General features: G+C 53.3%; 1 protein-coding gene across 3 annotated transcripts; it reads left to right on the forward strand.

Annotated features, from left to right (window-relative positions):
* Positions 1-1894: 1894 nt before the first annotated feature.
* ADGRG3 (adhesion G protein-coupled receptor G3) lies at positions 1895-25080 on the forward strand. 3 transcript variants are annotated; one of them, XM_005608288.3, is made up of 12 exons: positions 1904-2095; positions 6329-6476; positions 14231-14369; positions 15971-16117; positions 16931-17065; positions 17608-17647; positions 17812-17912; positions 18042-18154; positions 20307-20587; positions 20749-20842; positions 21961-22235; positions 24006-25080. In XM_005608288.3, exons 1-12 carry the CDS (start codon positions 1933-1935, stop codon positions 24116-24118), a joined length of 1749 nt encoding a protein of 582 aa, XP_005608345.2. In that variant the 5' UTR covers positions 1904-1932; the 3' UTR covers positions 24119-25080. The 3 variants fall into 3 exon arrangements, 2 of the variants coding, with proteins under 2 accessions (XP_023492831.2, XP_005608345.2); XR_011436887.1 differs by lacking the exon at positions 20749-20842 and having other exon boundaries at positions 1895-2095; XM_023637063.2 differs by lacking the exon at positions 16931-17065 and having other exon boundaries at positions 1899-2095.
* The last annotated feature ends 1137 nt before the right edge of the window (positions 25081-26217 follow it).

Here is a 26217-nt window from a genome sequence, read left to right on the forward strand (position 1 = left end):
GATGGCCCACCTGACAGCTCTGTGGCGCTCCTTGACCCTGACGGTTCTAATCGTGCATGTCACTGGGCTATGGGGCCTTGGGCAACCTGTTCCCACCAGGACACAAGCAGTTTTGCGTCTGGAGATGTCCCTTGGCATGGGGAATGGATTGAAGTGGCCAGAGGGCTGGAGGCCTTGGCCCTGGAGACAGAGCCGCACCTGGAGCCTTTCACACAAGTGGAGGTGGGAGGCGGCAGGAGGGGAAGCTACAGATCTGTCTGCACTGGAATTTGGGGGCCCAGGGCTCTGTAAGAGGTTCCAGGCCAGTCCCCAGCCCCCTTGGGGCCTAGGAGAGGTAGCCCTGCCCAACCCCCCTTGCCACTCCCCCAGCCCCCTAGGCCTGTCCTTCCGGGTCTCCAGAACGCTCTGGGCTCTGGTCTGTAGCTCTCCAGGCTCTTCACCAACAGGCACCGGTGAGGCCCTCTGAGGGCCCAGGTGCCAGGACGGCTCTCCAGTGGTGGGCCCAGGTCACAGGTCATGAGGCCTCGGCCACCATCTCACCTCCCCGGGCCTGCAGCTGGGAGGGAGGTGGCAGGTTGGGGCAGGCTGCTGGTGGGGAGGAGGGGCAGGCCGGGTGGCTCCCATCGGCCCTGCAGCCTTCCCCACAGAGGAAGTGCCTGGGGCTCAGCGCCAGATTCCCACCTGCTGCCCGCAAGCCAGGAGTGACCCCGACGCTCCCCGGCTCCTCCCAGGCCCGGAGGGCCCAGAGGGGACTGTTTCCTGTCTGGACACTGTGTGGGAGGACAGAAAAGTAGATGCCAATCTGGGCTGGGCCAGTCCCCATTAGGTCCCCAAGGCAGAGAAGGTCTGTTCTGGTCCTGGGGCCTGAGGAGTGTTGCTGGTGACAATGCACCTCCTCCTTGGCAGGACGCCCTTCATCTCGTGATCTCAAAGTGGCCACGGGACCGTGACGAACACCCTGGCCTCGTGCACACGGCTTCCTTGGGGCCCCCAGAGTTGGGGCCTGAATGGTCAGCACCTCCCCCATCTTCACGCTGCTCCCCATGTGTGTTTGCTGCTCCCCATGTGTGTTTGCTGCCCCCACTTCCCGCCTGGGCCACCTGTGACCAGCTGGGTGATGATGACAATAATTTCATAATACTGCTAATGGTAAAACCATAGTGACAATAATGGCCACACCCACTGGCGGAGGAACTCTACATGCATCACCTCCTGAGTTCCCCACTTGCCTCGGGAGAAGCTTGGAGCAGCGGTCAGCTCACACAAGCTCATCCAGCCAGGAAGTAGCCAGGACAGGCGTCAGCCTGGGCCTGACCCACCCCAGGGCCCGTGCTCCTGTCCAACCATCCTGCCCCCCCTTGTTGTCCAGTCTGGTGGGGGCGGACCGCGACCCACAGGACCAGCTCTTCCTCTTCTCCCACGCCCTCAGCAGGTGTGGGCTTGAGCCTGGCCTTGTCCAAGCCACAGGCATCAATGAGGGAGCATGAGCACTGTCCACAACTTCACTCTCATCCCTATGGGCAGGCTGTATGCCCGGCATGTTTACAGGTCTCCTCAAACTCAGACAGGCCCTAGGAGGCAGCCCCATTGCTGGATCTGCTTTAGAGGAGGAAACTGAGGTTCAGAGAGGCCCCCAGCTTGTGAGAGGAAGTCTGAGCTGAGTGTGCTTGACTCCAAACCCTGCGCTCATCACCATTCCCCAGGAGTCTGCTCGGTGTGGAGGCATCTGTGACCGCTGGACCCCAGCCCTGCAGCGCCCACCCGAGTGGGGCCCTGGGAGCAGCGTCCCAGCAGTGTCTGGCCACCTGGGCAGGTGGTCCCAGGGTGGAGTGAGACCGGGAGCACTGCCCCGTTCTCTCCACTCCCCTTTCACAACCCAACCGATGGCGCCATGGAGCAGGAAGGGTGAGCAAGAGGCCACAGGAAGCCGCGATGCGGCTGTGGGGGTGGGGGGCAGAGCGGTCCGGCAGAGCCTGGGACAAGAGGGACGCACGGCTGCAGGGCTCCGGCCAGCGTGGGCAAGGCTGGCCGAGGATGGTGACGCCCAGGGCCCTGGGGGTGCTGCTCCTGCGACTCCTCCTGCCTCTGGCCTCTGGTGAGCAGCTGATTCCTTGTCCCCTCCTGCCAAGCCTGGAGACCCAGGGATGGGGACAGGGAGGGGGTGAGGAGTGGGGGGGGTCTGGGGCGTCTCCTCCAAGGGGCCCACCCTGATGGTCTCGGCACCTTCTCTAGCCTCACCCTTGAGTTAGAGGTCGTCCTGATAGACATGGCTTGGCGCTGGGTCTCAGAGCCCCATTGCCTCCCCACAGGACCAGGGAGAACGCTCCCCACTCACCCACTCTGGGCCGTGGCACCCTGCTAGGCTGGCTCCAGGACAAGGTGGTCCCTGGACAAGCTCTTCTCCAGCTGGCCTCTGAGCTCCTGGGGAAGGGGCTGGGCTGCCCTGGAGTCTCATGCCCCCCACTCCCTTGTCCGCTCCCACCCACTCCCCTCTGCCTGTCCTGGCAATGGTCCCACAGTCATGGGTCAGCTGAGCTAGGAACAATACTCTCCCAGCCCCCTCCTCCTGGCCTCACACACACGTGTTGTTCCCCAGAGGTGGTCTGAGACCTCAGGCCCTGCCCTTCTTGTCCTTTCTCAGGGGAGCCCCCCCACCTGGCCAGCTCTCATTTGCCCTCTTGGCCGCTCTGTGCAGTCTGCAGTGCTCCCCTCTGGCAGAAGGAGTGCTCCCTCCTCCTGGCTCCATCCCCGTGCCTTGCAGCTCCTCCTGCTTTGCTCTTGATTCAGCCCGTGGCCCACGTGTCTGTTCCCCTGTGTGCCTGTCCAGCACGGGGTTTGTGGCTTTGGGCACATGGATTAACCTCTCTAGGCTTCTAAGAACCCTCTTCTCTTCAATTGTTGGGAGATTCAGAGAAGGACAAAATTCAGGCCCCAGCTCAAAAAAGGGTGATAAATGGCAGTGTGGTCCTCCTGGCGGGTGGGGAGGTGCAGAGCAGGCCATCTGGTGACACTGGCTGGATATGTTAACTTCATAACCGACAGAGGCTGTCCTCTGCTCTCAGCGGGCCTCGTAAGGAACCTCGTAAGGCCCTCACAAATGCCGTAATTCGCTGGGTGGCCTTCCAGGCTCCCCCGAGAGATGGAGTTTGCCCTGCGGTGGGTGTGGTGGGCGCTCCGGTTCTGGCAAAGCGTCAGCCATTTGAAAAGTGTGAGGAGCATTGAGAGGTTTCTGTCTCCTTCCTGTGCAGATGCTGATGGGTCAGTCGCCAGCCATCCGTTTGCTCATTCATTCATTTGTTCCTTGGTTCATTCAGGAAGCACTAATGGCGCCCAGTGCTGGTGCACCTCGTGGTCCCTGCCCCCAGGGCTCACAGTCCAGCAGAGGGGAGGGGGTGCTTCAGAGGAGTCCAGGGAGTGGAGGGGGCCCAGCAGGAGGCAGACACACTCTTCAATAAAGGGACTTTCCAAAGGTGTGGGCAGGGGACCCAAGAAGGGTGGTCATGCGCCAGGGAGAGCAGGCTGTGGCTGTGGCGGAGGAAAACAGACCACTGGCAAAGAGCAGCGGGGGCTGTGGGGGCCCTGCACCCTCCTGCCTCTGCCCTCCAGTCCACACCCTGTGTGAACCCGGACTGAGGTGGTCCTCGGAGGCCAGCTTCGGGGGCAGAGCGGGATGGGGAAGTGTAGGGCGGGTCAGGAGGCCTGGTTCAGGCTCCCCCTGTCTGCGCTGAATGCTTCCGACATCTTCCAAAAATAATCATAAAAAAGGTCTTTAATAATCTCCTCCGCACTAGGTACTTGCCGAGAGCAACACATACTAGACTGCACTGAAATTTCAGGGCAGTTCACACCCCCGTGGTGCCACCTGCACCCAGCGCCCATTTTTGTAATCCCTCTGGCTTACAGAGAGGGCTGGATTACAGAGAGAATGGCACCTCCCTCGAGGTGACCATTTCCTCTTCTTCCCTCCCCTCCCCTCTCCTCCCAGCCCCTGCCCCCTTCTCTCTTCCTCTCCTCTCTTCTTCCCTCTTTCTCTTTGTCTCTCTTTCTCCCCCTTTCCCCTCTTCTCTCTCTCTTCCTCCTTTATTTAAAAAGCAAACCTGGATCATATTACACACATGCTCAGCTATCAGGCATTTTTTCCATTAAGCAATGTATCATGAATATCTTTTTTTTTTTGAGTTTTTCTTTTTCTCCCCAAAGCTCCCCAGTACACAGTTATATATTTTAGTTGTGGGTCCTTCTAGTTGTGGCATGTGGGATGCTGCCTCAGCGTGGCTTGATGAGCGTGCCATGTCCGCACCCAGGATCCGAACCCAGGGCTGCCAAAGCCGAGGGCGAACTTAACCACTCAGCCATGGGGCCGGGGCCTCATGAATATCTTTACAATCTAACAGAGAATTAAAATTCCTTTGTAAGCTACTTAAAACATCGTTACACATAGATCTGATTATTATAAAATCCACTAAAATGTTATTTCATTTTACCCTACATTTACTCTAACTTTGGTCTGCCATTATCTTTACCGTATATTTTATTTTTGTGTTAAAAATGAACTTGTTTCTTTTATTGTGAAAGTCACATTGTACATGATTTAAAAAAATATCAAACGCCAGAGAAGAGTATGAAAAAATCAAAAGTAGGTGTTTCCCTCCCCGCCTCTCCCCAGGGCTGCACGTCCCGAGGGCAGACCCCCGCAGTGCCCGGGGAGCCAGCGGGAAAGGTGAAGGTGCAGAGATTGTCAGGACCCCACCCCGGCAAGGCAAGAAAGCAGTTCAGGGAAAAAGACGTACAGTAGATGCGCCAACTCCTTTTTCAATTAAAGTGAAATTCAATTTTACCCCTCGGATTGGCGAAGATTTGAATGTTTGGTAAAGTCCAGGATTACGAGCACAAGGGTAAATAGTCCATCTCGCCTGCTTTGCGTGGCAGTGTAAATGGGTGCATCTCTTTTAGAAGGAAATTCAGTAACACCTCGCCGTTTTTTAAAAGCACGTACATTTCGACCCAGAAATTCCTATGATAGGCATGTTTTTCATGAATTGTTAACACAAGCTGACAAAGAAGTATGCAGCATCGTTCAAAACAGAAAACACCAAAAAGAACCCTAAATGTCATCGAGGACCAACTGAAAAAGTGTCTCAATCGCATGTAACGAAGAATCTGCCAGTTTATAAAGAATGCGATGGATCAACAGGTGCTGATGCCCAGAGCTCTTCAAGAGTCACTGCTAGGTCACCTCGGTCACGTACATTTTTAAACGATTTATATAAAAATACTCGCATATGCATAGACAATTTCCGGGAGGGTGTGCGGGTGGCGACCTCCGGAGGGTGGCCTGGGGGCTGCAGGGACCTTTGCTTTTCATTTTGTGTCCTTGCGTACGGTTTAGTTTAGTTTTGTTTTTTTTAACTGTTAAAAGTTTTGTGGAGAATTACTTTTGTTGAGAGAGAGATAAATATGTAGACACATCCATCCATCCATAAATACACAATTTACAAATAGTTTTACAGCAAAATTCTCACCTCCTGGAATAAATAATACCGGCTCTTTGAAGACCTACAATGAACTGTGTTCTTTGCACATATGATCTCTAATCCTCCCTAAAACTTGCAAGGAAGGTATTATTAGCCTCATTTGCCTGATGAGAGGATTGAGCATCAGAGAGTTTAAGTAACTTGCCTGAGGTCACACAGCTAGGAAGTGGCCCAAAGCTTCCATTCCATCCCCTGCGCCAGGTGAGAGGGAACTGCACTGAAAGTCGTGAAAGCTGGTCTCCAGTCCTGGAGCCGTCTCCAGCTAGCTGGTGACCTTGCTCAAATCCCTGTGCTCCAGGGGGCCTCAGTTTCTCTACCCACCCCAAGAGGTCACTGTGAGGGTTGAAATGGGAATGTGGGAGAATGAGCCAAACCAAAACAGAATACGTCCAAGAGTTATACGATGAAGCCACAGCTACAATGGCTTTAGAAAGTCTGATATGGAGCAACTATGAAAAGCAAGGCAGACTCCCTGGAGGAGGCAGTGAAAGGTAATAGCATGACCATATGAAACCTTTTATCTACACAGCCACGGAGCCAAGTCCTTTGTACACACTTTCCCCAAAGCATCTCACTGGCCCTGTGAGGTGTGAGGAGTATCTCCTTTCACCTCGGAAACTGAGGCCCAGAGAGGGCATGAGTCCAGCTCAGGTGCACACAGTTAGTGTGGACGAATGGAGCTGGGACTCCAGCCCACACCACCAGACGCCGGAGCCCCAGCTCCGTGCTCCCTCCTCCCTGCCCTTGCTGCCCCTCCCTACCCAGCCCATTTACGCTCTCTGCACCCCACTTAGGTAAGGTAACTGAGCAGCCAAGAAACGTCTGCCTGGGGTTGCCCAAGATGAACACGTACGACCACTTTGGCCTTAACGACACTGCGAAGTGCTTCACGGAGTGCGGGCAGCAGGGGAGCAAACCCTGCAAACTGGAAACCCTGCAGAGGTAAGGGGGCTGATGATCTGAAGCAGGACTGTGGGGCGCCTGCGGGGGCTGCGGGGGCTGGTAGAGTAGGAAGAGACAGCACTGTCGGTTCCCATGGCCCCAGAAAATGCGGCTCCCTTCTCATTCTGCCACCTTGTTGTTTGACACCCACGTTCCTCCTGACCCACCCACCAAGCCCCCTCTGAGCCAGGGGGTGCAAAGAGGGATCAGCCCCCATCCCTGTCACTGGGAGCTGTGAGGGGACAGACATGGGCCCAAACGATGGTGACTCTAAAATGTGATCATACAGAAGTGTGGAGAAGGTGCCAGGTCAGCTCAAAGGAGGGAAGTCTGCCAAAGCTTCACAGAGGAGGCCACCCATGAAAGGGCTTTGGAGACTGTGTAGGAGTTTTCTAGTTGGACCCTAGCAATGTTAGGGGACACAAGCAGCAGAACTTCAGGGAGTACTGGGGAGAACTACAGTGCTTTGAACCGTGAAAGACTAAAGTGCTGGGGACGGAGAAAGCGGGCAGGTGGAGGATAAGACTGGAGACATAAGCAGGGACCAGTGTGAAGGGTTGTGTAAGCTATACCAATGCAGGAGGGGGCAGGGCAATGATATATTTTAAACAGAGAAAGAGCACAGTAGCTTCACCTTTCAGAAAGATCACTCAGGCTTCAGGGAAGGATACAAGGGCTGTGATGCGGGATGAGAAGTGACCAGGTGGGGTACACCTGCGGTGGTCTGGGTGAGCGGGGGCTGAACCACCACCAACACCACCACCACCAGTTGGCCCTGTGAACCTGGAAAGGAGGGATGGATCAGAGAGATTCACGATGTAGAATCAATGAAACCAGGAGACTGATGAGACCAAGGGATCAAGAGAGATCGGGTTGAGGAAGAGGAGAGAGTTTAGAGCACAATGTCTCCAAGAGTCGTCTCCAACAACAGATTTGCCTCCCTCCCCTCCTCTGCCTTCCAATCACAGTTGCCCCTAGCTCTTCTGGGGGACTCAGGACAGGCTCAGAGTTGGCACTCAATACTTATTTGTTGAAAAAAATGAAGGAAAAGCTTGTGTCAGGCTGGGTGTTAGGAAAGCAATCTGATTGGACGACATGCTTCCAGTGGCCTGGAAACGCTCCCCTCCCCCCACAGCTGCTCCAGTAGCTTCTTAGCTCCAAGAAGCTGTCAGAGGGCTCCTCTCTGAGCTGCCTTGTGGAGGGGATAAGCACTCTGGGCAAAGCAGGGGGACCGGGGTCAGAAGACGTGGATTCTGTTCCCAGTTCTATCATTTGATCCAATTACCTCCTTTATCTTCACAACCCTGTTGAAATAGGTCCTGTTATCAACCCATTTTTCAGATAAGAAAACTAAGGCTCCGAGAGGTTAGGTAACTTGTCTACAGCTACCCAGCAGGTTAGTAGCAAACCCAAACTTGAGCCTCGGTCTGGAAGGCGGTGGGGGAGGTTACAGCAATACGGACTGGGGTCAGACTGCTGGTGCTCAAAGTGACTTTGCACCCTCATCTGTACAATGGGGCTAAAATAACACCTTACTTGTAGGATTATTGCAAGGATTAAATACGTAACTCATTTGCCCATTCCACTATGTTGATGGATATCCGGGTGGCCTCCAGCTTATACACACAATGTTGCTATGGACGTTCTTGCTCGAATATCTTGGTGAAAATGTGTGTTTCTGTGAGGCGAGTTCCTAGGAGCGGAACTGGTGAGTCATAGGGTGAGCAGGTGCTTGGCTTCAGGAGAAACTGCCAAATCGGTGTTTGAACCAGATTTCACTCCCACGATCAGTATATGATGGTTCTAGTTGCTGCATATCCTTGCCAACACTTGACATTGTCTGCTTTTTCATTTCAGCCATTCTGGCAGCTTTGTGCTACATCATAGAGTGATTTTAATGATGTTTCCCTTATGGCCATTGACATGTAACACCTTTCACATGTTTATTTGACATTTTGATGTCCTCTTTGTGAAGTGCCCTCTTAGTCTTCTGCTTGTTGTTCTATGGGGTTGTTTAATTTTTCTTAGTGGTTTTTAGGCTATCTTTATGTATTCTGCATACATGTCTTTGTGAATACATATATTTGCAAACATGAATATCTTCTCCCTCTTTGCAGGCTTCCTCTTCGTTCTCTTTGTGCTGTCTTCTGACTAACGAACGACGGCCATCCTTAACTTTAATATAGTGTGATTTACCAGATTTATAGTTAATGCGTTTGGGTCTTGTTTAAAAAATTTTCGCCTACTCTAAAATCATGGAGATGCTCTTTTATGCTTTCTTCTCAAAGCTTTATTGCTTTATCTTTCTCATTTATCTCTACAATCCACTAAAAGAAAGTAAAGGCCTGTGGGAAACTCTACTCTGCTTTTCAGAGTTTCCGCTCCGCTGGTGCCTCTCTGACACGCCGATTCAGGACTCTGAAAAGGGTCTGGAGGAGAAATCAGTTGTGTATTTGAGGCTCTTCGAGGCCCCCGCCACCCCACTAAGACCACTAAATGCCCTGCTGGGACTTTGCAAAGTGTGACCCGTGCCCGCACCTCACCCAGCCACAGTCAGCCACGATCTGCGCTCTGTTGATTTGCCCTCTCTGGGCATTTTGTACAAACAGAACCAGACGATACGTTGTCTTTTGAGTCTGGCTTCCTTCATTTAGCATGTTCCTGAGGCTCATTCATATTGTGACCAGCAGGGCCTTGTTTGTGACCAGCAGTGACCTCTATCCAAGCAAAACTCTAATTCTCAGTCTTTCATGTAGGCTTAGAATGAGCAAGTGTCCCCAGGAAAACGGTGACTGCAGGTTTTCAGCTTGTTTCTCCGAGACGCTCCCTCTGCAGACTGTTAACGCCTCTAGTCCTCTTTCTTCCAGCCGCTCCCTGATGCCTTTGAACAAGTAATTTTTGCGTTGTGTCTGGCTTTCCCGTTTGTTCTCAGTGAGAGCATTGATGTATCACAAACACCTCCAACCTACTCAGAAGCAGAGGTCCAAAGCCTGAACTTTTTTTCCCCAAAAAAACAATTTTGAGGTATAATATAAATAACAACAAAATGCGCAAATGTGAACAGTACAGCTCAATAAATTTTTACATATTTATATGTGCATCCTTTAACTTCCACCCACATCGAGCCATAGAACTTTTCTAGCCTCACAGAAAGGTCCTTCCTGTTCCTTCCCAGCCAGTGACAGCCCATCACGGCCACCACCATTCTAACTTGTGAAGCAAACATTAATGTTACCTCTTCTCAGGCTTCGTATAAGTAGAATCATACAGTACACACTTTCGTGTGTCTGCCTTCTCTCCCTCATCAATATGCCGGTGGCGTTCGTCTGGCCGTTTTGAATGTGGCAATAGCTTGTTCTCGTTGTTGCTCTCTAGTATTCCACAGTACCAGTACACCACGATTTACTCTCTCTTCTACTGTTGAGAGGCGTTTCCATTGTTTCTGGTTTGGAGCTGTCTTAGTCAGTTTAGGCTGCTGTAACAAAGTACCATAGACCGAGAGGCTTAAAAGCACACAAATGTATTTCTCGTAGTTCTTTAGCACAAAAGTCCAAGACCAGGGCCGGGTTCTGGGGAGAGCCCTCTTCTGGGCTGCAGCCTGCAGACTTCTCGTATCCTCACAGGGCAGAAAAAAGGACTGGAGAGCTCTCGCGGGCCTCTTTTAAAAGAGCACTAATCCCACTCATGGGGGCTCCACCCTCAGGACCTAGTGACCTCCCAAAGGCCCACTTCCTAAGACCGTCACAATGGGGGCCAGGCTTTCAACATGTGAATTTGGGGGGAACGCAAACATTCGGGCCGTAACAGGGGCTCCTGTGAACAAAGCTGCCGTGAACGTTCTGGACTTGTCTTTACATGGACACGCACAGTCCTTTCTCTTGGCTAAACACCTGGAGGTGGAGTGGCTGTCACAGGCGGGCGTGTGGTGGGTCTCAGTCAGCGCTGCCAGTTTTCTGTTGTGGCCCTGTCACCTTACCCTCCCACCAGCCACATGTGAGAGCTCCAGTCACCCCGCACCTTGTGGTATTTGGAATTACCAGTCATTTTTATTTTAGCCATTCTGAGAAGCATGTAGTGGTATCTCACTTGTTTTTTCTTAATTTGGACAGCTTTATTAATGTATAATTTACATGCCATACGATCTATGCATTGTTAGCGTGTAGCTCGATAATTTGTGGTAAATTTACGGAGTGTCTTATCACAATCATTTTGGAACACTTCCATCACCCCCAAAAGTACCCTGTGCCTGTGTGCAAACAATTCCTGCTCCCAAACCAGCCACAGGCAACCACTAATGTGCTTTCTACTCAATAGATTTGCCTTTTCTGGGCATTTTATATGCGGGAACCACATAATGTCTTTTGAGTCTGGCTTCGTTCACGTATAGTGTTTTTGAGTAACACATATTTTAGCATGTATCAATAGTTTGCTCTTTTTTACTGCTGAGTAATATTCCATTGTGTGGACACACTTCTTTTTGGTTATTCATTCACCAATTGGTGGACATTTGGATTATTTCCAGCTTGGGGTTATAATGAATAATGCTGCTGTGAACATTCGAATTCAAGTCTTTGTAGATGTGTGTTTTCCCTTCTTTTGGGTAAATACCTAGGAATGGGATTGCTGGAGTAAATGGTAAGTATATGTTTAGCTTTATAAAAAGCTGTCAGACTGTTTCTCAAAGTGGCTGCGTCATTTCCTTTCCCATCAGGCCTGCAGAGGGCTGCTGTTTCCACAGATCCTGCAGTGTCGTCTGGCCGTTTGGTTATGGCCATGCCAGTCAGCGTGGATGACATCTCACTGTGGTTTCCATTTGCATTTCACCAATGACTAATGATGTTGAGCCCCTTTGCATGTGCTTATTAGCCATTTGTATGTTTTCTTTGGGGGAAACGACTATTCAAATCTTTCCCTCTTTTTAAAATTGAGTTGCTTGTCTTCTTATTATTGAGTTTTAAGAATTTTTCATATGCTCTGGATACAAGCCTTTTATCAGACGTATGATTTGCAAATATTTTCTCCCAGTGTATGTCTTGTCTTTTTGTTTTCTTAATGATGTCTTTAGAAGATTGAAAACATGACTATTTTTGCATTTGGCTATCTAATTCTTTCAGCACCACTTGTTGAAAAGCCTGTGCTTTCTCCATTGAATTGCCTTTCGGAGGGCATTCCACTGATGGATTAAATGGAAGCTTCTGAAAAAGAATGTCTTCTTCCTACTGGGATAGTAAACCAGAAACAAAACCACATCCCTAGGGGGAACTGCAAAGATTAGTGCCACCATGAAAGACTTGAAAGAAACAGGGGTGGTGATCTGATGAACGGAACGTGGCAAATACTTAAATGTCTTAGGAAGACATGTGAACCAGAGGATGGGTGATAAGAATTCAGGGGCCCATCACCTCAGTGAATTTTCTGGGCATTCAGAGGTCTGGAGAACACCACTATATCCCCTCCAAGGTAAAAAATAAGTTGTTGACCCTCACACCACTTACCATGAAAAAACTGGCACATTGTGGAAAAATATGTATTATGCAAACATGAGCCAAAAGAAATCTTAGTGGCTATATTAATATCAGACAAAGAAGAGGATGCTCAAATGAGTGTCAACTTTGTACTGAAAATTTCGACTGTAAGGCCGGCCCAGTGGCGGAGGCACAGTGGTTAAGTTCTGCTTCAGTGGTCCTGGGTTTGCAGGTTCAGATCCCAGGCGCAGACCTAGCACTGCTTGTCAAGCCATGCTGTGGTGGCCTCCCACATAAAATAGAGGACAACTCGTACAGGTGTTAGCTCAGGGACAAATCTTCCTCAAAAAAAAAAATTCAACTGTCCATCCATGCTTTAGACTTTTTGACTATATGTTACATTTCACAACTAAAATAATTTTTGAAAGTACTCTGAGAACCAGATCAGGAAATGTTCCTCAAGAAAGTGAATTGGGCTGTTTTATGAGGCCAAGGAATGTTTTTAAAGTGCATCAGGTGAACGATATGTATTGTGAAATACAACTTCCTATTTTATCTGATGACAATGGAAAACACGATACTTCTTTGTTTAGATTTTTAAAAGGTAAATAAAAGCTAGAATTAATTGGTGTAGCTCACTCGATGGATTTGGATGCTCTCAGCCCACTGTTTCTGGCTGACTGGTGTGCTAATTACCCGCCCCACCCAAGCACATTTGCACATTTTTGCCTGGCCTAACCTTAGTATTGTACGATATTTTTTCTGCAGTTTCTTTGGGGTTTTTTTTTCCCTTAGTATCTGTGACTATTCAAGAATGATGTCAAAATGAAAGCTTCCTTTTATCTCCCTGGCCAGCCCTCCATAGCTACTCCTTTCCAACTGCCTTGATCTGGCCTTGTCTTCTGTCGTCCCCCTTCTCTCCCATTGCTACCTCAGCCCTCACTTGGCACCCCAGGCTCCAGAAAAGGAACACCCGTGCGTGGTGACGTTTCAGTACCACGGAGAGCACCATGGGCTTGCCCTAACGTTTTAGCTGATGCAAGGGGGCCGCAGAAAATAAACGTCAATTAAGTTTTATGTTCTGTGTGGTTCCAACACCAGCTCAGTTCGCATAAGTCAGTTCCCACACAGCTCAATCTGCAAAGGCTGAATTCCCAGTAAGCAGTTAGCACTCAATAAACGTGCTGACGTGCTCACTCACGCCACATAATTATCATCCCACAGTTTAAAATACTCAGAGGAATTTCTCCCGAGAAGATACACAAAGACCCACAAGCACATGAAAAGATGCTCAACATCATTACTCACCAGGGAAATGCAAATCAAAACCACAATGAGATACCGCTTGACACCCACTAGGAGGGCTACAATTAAAAACAAAATGAAAAATTACAAGTGTTGGCAAGGATATGGAGAAATTGGAACATACATTGCTGATGGAAATGCAAAATGGTGCAGCTGCCTATGGAAAACAGTTTGATGTTTTCTCAAGAAGTTAAATACAGAATTATCACATAATCCAGCAATTCCACTCCTAGGTATGTACTCAAAAGAGTTGAAAACAAGTCTTCAAGCAAAAGCTTGTATATAAATATTCATGGCAACCCTAGTTACAATAGACAAAAGGGGAAACAACCCAAATGTCCAGCATGGACCAATGGATAAATAATGTGTTATATCCGTACAAGAGAATATTATTCATCCATAAAAAAGAATGAAATATTTATACATGCCACAACACAAATGCGCCTTGAGAACATTATGCGAAGTGAAGCCAAGCACAAAAGACCAGATATCATGTAATTCCATTTATATGAAATATCCAGAATTGGCAAGTTCATAGAGACAGAGAGCAGATTAGAGGTTGCCAGGGGCTGAGGGAAGAGGGAAGGGAGTGACTGCTTAACGGACACAGGGTTTCCTTCTGGGGTGATGAAAACATTCTGGAACTAGATAGTGATGATGATTGCACAACATTGTAAATGTATTTAATGCCATTGAATTGTACACTTTAAAATGATAAATTTTACCTTGCCTAAATTTTATCATAAAAAAGGCAAACACGTGAAATACTGAGAGGGGCTCCTGGCTGAAGTCCCTCAGAGCCAGCTTGGATGGCTCCCGTGGAAGCCCTCTTCTCCCCAGCGACTCCAGGGTCTTTCCACCGACATTCTGGGTCACCCTTCCTACCCCAAGAGCCTCGTGCTCGCTCCCTCCTGTCCTTCAGGAAGGTGCGTGTGTCACTCAGCCTGCAAACCCCTCCTTTCCCCTGATCCTGGCCCCTTGCAGGTACTGGCTGAACTACGAGATCCATCTGGTGGAGGAGAGTGTCACGGACACAGTCAATATGTCTTTTTTGAAGTCTTTTGTCAAGGACATCAGCACCAACATCTCAGAGGACCTGCACTTCTCCCTGACGCCCTTTCAGGTGACAAGGTCCCCCGTTCCTGTTGGTAGTCCTGGCCCCATTTTCCTCAGGTAGATTTTTCGGAATTCTGAGAGAGTCCTAGTCTGTGCTTGGTGCCCATCAAAACTTGTCCCTTCGATGTCCCATGGGGAGTGCCCTGTCACCTTGCCAACAGGGGCCAGCGACTTAATTGGATGACTGGATCCCGTTGACAGAGTGTCCGGGGTGCTAAGATGAGGCATTTGGAAGATCACCAGATTGACAGCCAAGAGATCGGGTTCTGGTCCTGGACTTCCCACCGCCTCACTTGGTGTCCTTCAGGAAACCCCTGACCCTCTCTCAGCCCAGAACGCTTGTCTATAAAATGAGCCTTAAGACTCCTTCAAAGTCTGAACTTCCCAAGAGCTCTTCTACCCAGGGTGCGCATTAGAAACCAGGTTGAGACACACCTAGCAGTACTCCCAGGACTGAACAGGCGGACTGGATTTACATTGGTCTGCATTGGAATCCCAGCTCTGCCCTTTACCAGCTATTGTGGTCTCAGGCAATCACTTAATCTTCTGAGCCTCAGTTTTCCCATCTGTAAAATGGTGATGCTATGGCCCACTTTCAAGGTTAGTGGGGGGAGCAAATGAGACAGCACACAGGGAATGCTGCTTCAGCGAGGGCGCAGCCTCGCTCGAGGAATGAAGCCGAGGCTGGAGGTCCAGGCAGCAGGCAAGTTGTCTATCACGGAGGTATTTTAGGTCTGCCTGGAGAAGGGGAGAAGGAAGACGGATAGGGCCCTTCTCAACCCTTTTTATGTCACCCAAGAGCTGAGTCCTCTGTGTGGGGTACACAGTGACCCCAGAAGTCACCCACACATCTTTTTGACTAGGGTCTGGACTGGGAACAAGAAAGTCGGGGCCCTCAGCTACCACGCTTAGCTCCCGCTGTTCCACTGTGCAGGGGATGCATTTGAGGCAGGACTGGGTGGGGGTCGGGCTGCGTCCCAGGGGAACAGTAAGGTCAGAGCATGAACAAAACATACTTTGCAATTACCAGTGAAATTTACTTCAATATTTTGATCACTCAGCTTTTACGAAATTTGCCGTTGACATGGGTAAAAGTCACAGTCAGTGTGAATTCTCGTATCCTCCATCTCTGCCCTCACCATCTCCCTTCCCGATGGCCTTGTTCTTTCCATTTTTTCCCAAGTCAGGAGCCAAACACCGTCATCATGAAGCCCTGTGTGAGCACAGGGCCCGTTAGGACCCTGGCCAAAAGCGCACCACAGCCCACCCTCCCTCACACCTGCAAAGTGAGCTTGTCCAGGTGTCACCTTTTCACGGCCCACTTCCAGCCCATCAGGTGGCCACACAGGCAGCTTGTTAGCGCCATCTCCATATTGGGGAAACTGAGGCTCCATGAGGGCCATGACTTGTCCATGGGGCTCACGGCCTGCACAGAGCAGAGCTTGACTGTGTCCCCAGGTGTCCTGCCTCTCAGAGCCCGTGTCCTCGGGTGCTGCCCCTCCACCCAGTGTGCCTCAGTTTCCCCTCCCAACCTGGCGAGTGGAAAGACCTGAGTCAGAGGCTGGAATCCCTGGATAAAGACGGGAGCGGTTGAGTCTGTGGTTGCAGATCCCAACTCAGATGACGGATGATGGGCACGAGCACCCTGACAGAGTCCGGCTGCCCAGGACCCTCTTCAAGTCCCTGCAGGGCAGCAGGTCGATGGTCCGGTTGGCCATAACTGTGCTGAACGTCGGTCCGGGGAATCTCTTCAAGGTGAGGAGAAGCCTGCTGGGGGCTCAATGCTCCGTTCACCAGGCCGTGCTGGCCCTCTCTGGAGTCCGCTAGGGGGCCCGATGGGGGTGGAGGAGGTGATGAGCCTCTGGAGCGTTTCTAAGGAAGCCCACAGTCAACCCAGATCCCTGTGTCTAAGTCTGTGGACTGCAGACTCACACTGACCACACGCACTCAGATGTTTGGACCCCACACACCAGCCCTTGGAATGTGTATGTGTATGCTGAGTGTGTTCATGTCCCCCGGTGTGTCCTTGTGCAGGCACAAACGTGCACATCCTTTCATATTCCTGGTGCAGACACAATCATACGTGCTCTGGTGTGCCCATGTCCACACAAGAAGGGTATCCATGCCCTTGCATATGTGTACCACCAGGTGTGTGGCCCCAGAGGCGTGTCCCCTTGCACCTGTAGACGTGTGTGCCCCTAAGTGCTGGTGTGGGCAGGTGCTCCCCCACCTGTGGGCACCCACTGGCCTCCACTTCTGGGCTGATCTTTCTCCTGGCCCTGCACCCCTCCGCTAAGAGGGCAGAGGAAGTCTGGAGGACAGCAACGGAGAGCCAGCAGATGCATGGCCTTGTGACCAGTTGGTCTGTGTCGCCATGGCCCAGCCCAAGCAGGAGACTATAAGGAGCAGCAGGAGAAATATCACCTGTGATCCCTCGGCCCCCTGGTCCTCTGGCCTCAGACTTTGCGCTCCAGACAAGGACTGCAGGTCCTAGAGGACCCCAGGACCCCCGCCGGGCTGGGGTTGGGAGAGCCCCTTCTGCAGCCCCACCTCCCCCGCCCTCCACAGGGCCCCCAGCTCAGCCTGGAGGACGGCAGCAGAGTGTTGGACAATCGCGTAGTGGGCTTGAGTTTGGGCCACACATGTGTCACCGGGCTGGCCGATCCCTTGGAGATCACCTTCTCCCACCAGCAGCAGCCGCCCGTGAGTGCCCTCCCACCGGGTGTGGCCGTCACTGAGGGGCAGACAGGAGGGTGGGCACCCACGGGCTTACAGGCAGACATGCTCAGGACTCTTCACCCCCACCCTTCCACATACACCCAGGAGAAGCCACCACACACACAATGTGCCCAGGGACACAGGCCCGCTCTGTACACGTATGTCCCCATGGGGGGACGCCTCCTACTCACAGAGGTGCACACAGGACCTGGCAAACCCACCTGCATGCACATGGCATTACACACCCTCCCACATATGTGCTCCAATAAAGGCAGGTGCCCACAGACACGCAACCCTCCCAGTGCAGCCCCCACCATCTCCCCACCGCCTGTGCGCCCCCCTGGGGAGCGTCACATGGTGCTGTCAGTGTTCCTGCGTGACCCACGGTGGGGGGCCTTGCTTTCTACATAATGCATGCACATGCTAAGACACGGAGCACACTATCCTCCCCCACCCCTCCCCAAGCTTCCCTCTCCCCTATCCCCATCTCCCGCTGCCTCTCCCCTGACTCCCACTTTTGCTTTCAGAACGTGACCCTCAGCTGTGTGTTCTGGGATGCGAATAAAGGTAGGGCGTGGAGGACCCCTAGGTAAGATAGGTGGGAGGGCACGGGCTCCACCCACAGGGCCCTTCCCCTCTGTGGCTTCCCTCCGGTCCCCTCTCCTCCCCTCCACTCCCCTGCATCCCTGTCCACTCCTCTATGTCCCACCCCACCCCCACATCCTCTCCAGGGTCAACAGGAGACTGGTCTTCCAAAGGCTGCTCCACGGAGCTCAGAGCCAAGGAGACTGTGTGCCGCTGTGACCACCTGACCTTCTTCGCCCTGCTGCTGGTAACAGCCCCGACCCCAATCCCGATGGCTCTGCCCAGGGAGGAGGCTGCCCGGCAGGGGCCAGGGCCTTTGGGGTGTGTGGGCCTGGCCTCCAAATGATGGGGTCCTGGTTTGGGGGGTCATCCACAGAGGCCAGTCTTGGACAACGTCACTGTGCAGGCCCTCAAGTACATTTCCCAGGCTGGCTGTGGTGCCTCCATGTTCTTCCTGGCCTTCACCATTGCCCTCTACGCTGCCCTGAGGTGGGTGACCCCCATCCCCACTCCCTCCTGCCCTCAACAGCGGCGACAGTGCAGAGTAGAAAGCATCCTGGCTGTGCAGCCCTGTGCTGATATTTTCTCCAAACCTTAGTTTCCTCGTTTACAAAACGGGGTTGGAGGTTGAAATGTGTCCCAGCTATTTCAGTTGCAAGTGGCAGAAACTCAACTCAAATTGCCTTAAATATAATAGAGCACATGTGGTTCAAGTAATTGAAAAACCCAAAGTGAGGTCACTTCAGGCACAGTTTGATCCAGCACCATGTCCTCAGAACTTCATCTCTCTCTGCTTCTCACAACGTTGCTTTCTCCTTTGTCAGTCATCTCAGGCTGCCTCTCCACACTCAGGGGCCTTAGGGAGCCCCAGGCTTGCCTTGCAGCGTCTTAGCTGCCTAAACAGGTAATATTCTAAACTAAGTCTCAGAATTTAGGTCTTTAAAAAAAAAAAACCAATGATTTTTTATTTTGAGATAATTATAGACTAACAGGAAGTTGCAAACATAGTACACAGAGTCTCATGGTTTCTTCGTCCAGCTTTCCCCAGTGATGACACTTTATATAACTGTAGTACAATATCAAAACCAGGAAACTGACATTGGTACAGTGCTACGAACTAGAATACAGACCTCACTCAGTTTTCACCTTTTTATACATGTATTCGTTTGTATGAGTGTGTGAGTGTGAGTGTGTATGCAATTTTATCCCGTGTATACCAGAGCCAAGCGTCGTTGGTCTCACTTGGACCACGTGCCCACGACTGAGGGGGTGGTCAGGGGTGGAGGGACGGACGACTCACTGGCCAGCCCAGGTCACGTGCCTGCTCTTGGATTTGAGCCCACAAAAGGCCAACTCTGCTCAAAGCTCACAGCTGAGAGTTGGGAGGGGTGCTCCTCAGAGGAGCCTGGGGCTAGTTCTGGGAGAAGGAGGAGTGGGTGCAGGACAGGTAGAAACAGCAGAGGCCTCTGCAGCCTGCACCCAGGCTCTCCCGGCCCAGGCCGTGGCTGAGGACCCACGGGAACTGCCAGCTTGACGGAGCTGCCCCAGGCTGGCTCGTCCCTCAGCTCCTGACCCATGACCGACCTGGAGCAGCCCTTGGGTCTCCTGACTCCCGGTCTGGGGCCCTTCCACTGTCCTTCTCCACGTGCCCCTTTGCCTCTGTCACCATTTGGCCCTGGGTTACAGCCCCCACTGGCCCCACTCGCTCCATCTCAGACTGAACCATGAGTATAAGTGGTGCCACCGCTGCCTGCATCCCCCAAGCCCTGGCCGAGGCCACCGCCCCCATCCCTGACAAGCTGAGCGTGACTTTCCACCTGGACCCTGTGAGCCAGGCTTGGAGCACGAGGAGGAATTGTTACCAGCTCCCAAAGGTGGGGTCTGATATCTCAGATGAGGTGGACATTATCCTGCACGCCCCCTCCAGGCAGCCCTGCGGTCCCATCCCTCAGGTGCGAGCCCTTCAGGATCTAATTTGCTAAGAAGTCAGAGTGGGAGCTCCACAGAGAGGGAGGGGAGGCTGGGGACAAAGAACTGGGCTGGGAGCCTAGAGCCCCTGCTCTGCTCTGTGACTCTGCGAGAGGCCCTGTCCCTCTCTGAGCCTCACTCTCCCTACTGTGCCTTATGCCCCATGCATCAATCTGTCCACTCCCTCAGCCAGTGCACCCAAGGCCTCCTCCCGCCAGCTGCGCCAGGCCCAAGGTCACAGCATGGGGAGGGACAGTGACAAGAGAAGGGTACACAGTTTTACTGCACTGCTGGGAAACCCACATCAGCCCGGGATAAGGGACATTTGGAGACAGCCTTCCCAGATGGAACCGTCCCAGGGGAGTTTTGAAGGCAGAGTAGGGAAGGCATTGAGAGCAGAGGGAAGGGCATGGGCAAAATCTGGGAGGCGTGGAAAAGCAGCGTGCATTCAGGGAATTATAAGGTATGCAGTTTGGCTAAAGAGGGATGAGGCCAGCAGGATCTGGAACCCATAGGGCCCTGGGGGCCTCAAGAGGACTCCTGGACTTGAACCTGAGGGTGCTCCCACTCTGGTTGCTGGCAGGGATGGACCAGAGGAAGTGGAATGGAGAGGCCTGGGACCCCCATGGCAGCTGTGGCCCCTGCAGCCTCTCACTGGCCCTTCTCGCCCCAGGTTCTATTGGCAGAGGCTCAAGTCAGAAGACGCCCCCAAGATCCATGTGGCCTTGAGCATTAGCTTGTTTCTCCTGAATCTGGTCTTCTTCATCAACATGGGGGTTGGCCGGAGGGCGTCCGAGGCTGCCTGCCGGGCACACGGGGCCGTCTTCCACTACTTCCTGCTCTGCACCTTCACCTGGATGGGCCTGGAAGCCTTCCACCTCTACCTGCTCATCATCAGGGTCTTCAACACCTACTTCGGGCACTACTTCCTGAAGCTGAGCCTCGTGGGCTGGGGTAGGCGCCCTGGGAGGGGCAGGGAGGGAACGGCCTGGCAGAGAGCAGCTCCCTCTCTCAGGCGCCTGTCAGCACTTGAGGGATGGCAGAAGGAGGGGGCGTTGGAGGGGGACACTCCAAGGGAGCCTCGGCAATGCCATCCCTCTTCCCCTCGCGCACAGGCCTGCCTGCCCTAATCGTCTTTGGCAATGGGATTGCCAAGAGCTATGGCCTCTACGCCATCCATGACAAGGAGAATACCACCACGCTGGAGCTGTGAGTGGTGGCTGGCAGCACAGGGGTGACATCAGGTCCCTGGCTGCACATATCGGGGCCAGAGGGAGGAGGGGAGAGGAGGGAACCCGGGGAAGAGAGACTGAGTCAAGGCAAAGATCCTCAGATCCAGCTATTTCATGGCCTGCAGGGGTAAACTGAGGCCTGGAGAGAGGAAGTGCAATGAGAGAGGGGGCCTGAGGAGGACAGAGACCTGCACCAGGAGGCAGGATGCCTTGCTCTGGCCTGGGCCGCCACCAGCCCATATGGCACCTTTGGGCAAATTTTTAAATGTAGCTCCTCCCGTCCCCCCAACCTGTCACGCCGGGTGCTCAGCCTGGTGGGTGGAGGGTGAGCTGGATTTCAGCCCCCACCTGCCCTCCCCGCCGGATGCCCTTGTGCAGGACACAACCTGCCCAACATTTGCAACAGCCCTGGTTCTGTCCAGGCTCAGCCTCTGAGTTGCTGTGTGACCTTGGGCGAGCTCGTCCCCTCCCAGGGCCTCAGTCTCCTCGTCCATACAATGGGGGGGCCGATCCACATGCTCTTTCTGCAGTGCAGGGAGCTGTGGGGCGGAGCAGAGCCTATACCGGGGCACCCTCTGTACTAAGAGGGGCTGGTGGGGCCTTGGTCCTGTCCCCAGGGCCCCAAACCCAGGGGCTGGATAGATAACAGAAGTGCACGCGGTGGTCCGGGGGCAGGGGCCTGCAGCAGACTGGCAGTCACATGCTCTTCCCAAGGACAGCTGATTACTGTCCCTCAGGAAGGCGTCCCCAGGGCTGCCAGGTGCATGGTTTTACGAGAAGCAGAAATACGGATGTTTACGCCAAACTTGCTGTTTTTTAAAGGGTGACCACCTTAATTCAGCTTTTTTACAATATAATGTGGGGCAAACAAAACATGTTTTGGGGCCCAAATTGGACCTTTTGCACTCGCTGGTGTAAAGAGACAGCAGAATGGAGCCTCGTGACAGCCCTGTCCCCGGGAGTCGGGGGTCGGCGGGTGGAAACAGGAGAAGGCCTCTTCTCGGTCACAGAAGGTCAGTTAGGCAGATCCCTGGGCCTTGCCGGCCACTGGCACCCCTCGCAGCCCCAGTCCCGATGGCCATCCGTCTCCTCCAGGTGCTGGTTCTATGAGAAAACTGCCCTCTACGTCACTGTCCACGGCTACTTCCTCGTCACCTTCCTCTTCAGCGCCGTGGTCCTGGGCCTGGTGGCCTGGAAGATCTTCACTCTGTCGAATGCCACAGTGGGCAAGATGCAGGGGCTGAACTGGAAGGGGGTCCTCACCGTGCTGGGCCTCTCGAGCCTGCTGGGCATGACGTGGGGGCTGGTCATCTTCACACCGCTTGGTCTGTCCGCCACCTACGTCTTCGCACTGTTCAACTCCCTGCAAGGTGAGGCTCCCGGGCCAGGGAGGTGACGGGCTGCCCCGTCTGCACTGGGGAGTGATGGGAGGTGGCAGCAGACGGCAAGAAACAGGACACCAGTCAGCCTAGCTCAAACCAAAGGGACTGATTTTAAATATCCAGAGCTCCCTCAAGGACCATAGGGCAGGGGGGCTGGCTGACCTCATGGCAGCCAGTACCCGGAGGAAAGGCTAGCAAAAGCAAAGCAGAGACTTTCTCCATCTTTTTCTCTGGAGCCGTGTGTAGCCTCTCACCTTCTGTCTGTGGAAACTCCTTCATTCTTCTCTCCGCTGGCCCATTCCTACCCACGGCCCCCACACGGCCACGCAGTATGACCACCTCAACCCCACGTGACTTTCCAAAACTAATGACCACAGTCTGATTGTCTCTTGCACGTCTGAGCAGAGCCAAGCATCTGATTGGGCCATCTTGGGTGAGGGGTCCCTCTCTGGTCCAGTCAGCTGTGATCAGGAGACAGGGTCCTGTGATGCGATGGCTGCATGACATGCACAGAGTCTCTGAGGAGCTGTGGAGGCAGGAAGGAAATGATGACTCCGTCTGCTCCCTGCCCCTCAGGGTCCTTCCTCTGATACCCCCGCAAAGGGGCAGGCGTCCAGGGTGTGGGTCACGGTTTCCCTGCCCGCACCTGCCCTCTTTGCTCCTCACACCCCTGGCTCATACGTACAACAGCCTGACAGGTGGGAAGGGAAGCACAGTGTGTGCTTTGTCTCACAGTCCGATCTCGTCCAGAGAGTCACCAGGAACCTGGCTGGCCGAGATCCAGCGGGTGGGAGCCCACAGAAACGGGGCTGGCTCCCAGCACCTCCTGGGACTGCGTGGCCTCGTGGTGGGGAACAGGCGAACCTGAGAGCAAGTCCCGGTTCCACTCACCACCCCAGCAAGTCTCCCCGCTCCTCTGCGCAGTCATCTGTGAAGTCGGGATAATTCCGGCGCTTTCTCACCAGAGTTCCCGATGAGCAACTGAGATAACGCGTGTGGGGACACAGTAGGCCTTCAGTGTGTGGGAACTATGTTAATCACAGCAGAAGTCCTTATTATTAGGCTGTCTGAAATGGTCCCCAGATGAAGAATCATGAGTCCACATCTGGAAAAACCCAGAGGTTAAGAAATGTACCTGGAAACTGTAGATGCTATCATTATTCTTTCAGAGTTTACCCTTAATATTTAAGCCTGAACACTTCACTCTCCTGAATTGTTTCAACTGAGTGTGAGTTACTTGGTACTTCTGTCTTCCTTCCAAACACGACAGGGCCCTCACTACGCTTTAAGGGCCCTTGAACTCTTCCCAATGTTTTCATTGTTTAGAGTTTTAGCTGTAAATTTCTTTTAAGCACAAAGTTTTTATTTTCCTACCAATTTCTATACTTACTATAATTTTTATACCTCACACCTTCCTTCTTCTCACGGAAGGGCACCCTGTAGTAATCCTCTACAGACGGGCGGTGGGAGAAACCCACTGTGGTGGTGGTTGTTTTGTACGTCTGAAAATTCCTGTGTTTTGCTCTTCCTTTTCTGTGATAGATGTGTGTATATTTGTTATTTCAAGGACTCCATTCTTCATTTCCAAGATTTCTATATGGTTCTTTTTTAGAAGTAAGTTTCGTTTTTGCCTAATTTTTCCATACATTCTTGGGTTGTTAGAGTGGAGCTGTTTCTCTGCTGGGCAACTCCAGCCAGGCTGCCCCACTCCCTGCTGGCCGCACCCCAGGCTCACTGACGCCCTCTCCTCCCTGACAGGTATCTTCATCTTCTGCTGGTTCGTCATCCTCTACTTCCCAAGACAGAGCACCACGTCCTCCACTTCTGGCACTGCCCGAGCTGACCAGGCCCACTCTGTGTCTCATGAATAGGGGGACTCAAGTGGTCAGGCCGTGGTGGGCCCTGCCATCTGGACTCAGCTCTGACTCGCTGTGTGACCTTGGGTGGCTCTCTGCCTCCCTCTGGCCTCAGTGCCCTTGTCTGTACAATGCGGCTGGGACGGGAGGGGACAGGGACCAGGGTCGACCACGTGGCCTCAAGGGTCCCATCCAGATCCGTCTGTGGGTCCTAGCGTCCACCGATCCAGGACTGCAGGGGTCTGAAGTTCCTGTAATCCTGGGACGCCTGCCAGCACAGAGCAGCACCCTCACTCTGCCCCACGCCCCCCTGCCTTCCCAGCAAAGCAGCCTGTCTCTGCCATCACCCACCTTCTGGTGACAGCAAGGGCCTGAGCCCAAATAGGGGAGTCTGTGGTGGGCACAGCCCCTTGAAGGAGCCCCCAGCCTCTCCCCTTCCGCCTCTTGCCACTGCCCTCCACATCGCTGCCTTCTGGCTGCCCGCGTGCGAGGGGTGTTCAGGAGGTGGTCAGCTGTCAGGCCCCAGGGCCTTTGTGGATTGGAGGGCTGCTTGGGGTGGGACAGGTCCTCCCAGCCCGCCTGCCCCCAGTCTCGGCCAGATCCTCACAGAGGAGGCCCCACAATTCAGGGGGCTGCCTGCCCTCCAGGTGTCTGGGGACACTGAATTTCAGAGAATGCCCCTTACCCAGTGGTGTCATACTTCAACACGCCGCCTGGTCCCTACTCTGACTGCCACGTGGTGGCCCGACCGCTAATCTGCTGTCACATGGGGGAGGAGGGCGAATTGGTCAGGGCTCTGCACCCCAACGGGTGGGGGGGTCCCGGGCAGGGGAGAGGACTGGGCCGAGCCGAGAGAGGGTGGGCGTTTCCCCCGGAACCAGAGCTACTGCACAGTAGGCCCTTCGATGCCTCGCTCACCGGGCCGGCCACCCCGAGCCTCGCACGTTCAGGCCCTGAATAAATCTGTTTTGGCTGAATTGATGGATGCGGGAGTTTGGCACCAGCCGGAAGGGGCCCTGAGTCAGCGGAGCGTCTCAGACAGACCCGGCTGGGGTGTGTCGCTTCCAGGGGCTGGGCCTCCATTTGATAACCACATGCTGGTTTCCTGGGTAGGAAACAAAAAGAGACAGAGATAATAGAGATAGAGATGGAGATGATAGAGATAGAGAGATGGAGAGAGACAGAACAGGAAAGCAGATGCAGAGAGCCAGCAGCCCGCCTGGCCTGGCCCTACCTGGAGGGCAGACCACTGGTGGCCGCCCCTCCCTGGAACCCCACCTGGCACGTTCATGCCCCGACTCTAGCCTTAACTGACCGCTGGGGACGTCTCGCCATCGCTACCCAGCCCCGACCCTTTCCAGGAGGCTTTGTGGCCCGTCAAGCCCTTTCTACAGGTGAGAAGTTATTATAGACCCCGCAGCCCCTGGGCTGCCAGCCCGCCCCCTCCTCTGACCTCAGCCTACAGTGGACCCCTTCTCCCTCCCCCACCCGGCAAACGTGAACGTCAGGAAGTCAGGGGCCTGGGTTTTGTGCCAGCCGCTGTGTTCGTGGAAGGGAAATACCAGGGTGGGGCCGCTGCACCCGCGGAGCCACATTATCAATTTTTGTGGACACGCTTGCTGGGTTTGGGGCTTATCTTCACAGACATGTGCTCCTCACACTGAGCATCTTGGCTCCCTTCCCCCAGAGTCTCGGAGCCACTAACCTGTGCTTGGAAAGAACAGCTGCCTCAGGGTCTGACAGGCCTGGGTTCAAATCCTGGCTCTACTACTCAAGGGCTGTGTGAACCTGGGCACATCGCCTCACCTCTCTGAGCCTCAGCTTCCCCACCCCCCCGTAAAATGGAGATCATGACGCCCTTGCCTGGTCCCCACAGCATTAAGGGAGGTGACAGGAGCAAAGCGTCTGGCACTGACTCAGCAGGAGTCAGCGGCTCCCCGAGGGCCCCTTGGCTTACACCGGGTGGAACCCTTGTGTAAAGCGGATCGTGACCCTCTGCAAGCTGCATGTAAGACAGGAGGGGTGTGAAGGGAAAAGCTCCCTTCCAGACTCCTTCTCCAGCTCTGCCAGTGGGCCAGCCCTGCATGGGGACGAGGAAATGGAGGCCCAGAGAG

This window comes from Equus caballus, chromosome 3 (assembly GCF_041296265.1).
Source record: "Equus caballus isolate H_3958 breed thoroughbred chromosome 3, TB-T2T, whole genome shotgun sequence".
In the NCBI taxonomy this organism is placed as follows: Eukaryota; Metazoa; Chordata; class Mammalia; order Perissodactyla; family Equidae; genus Equus; species Equus caballus.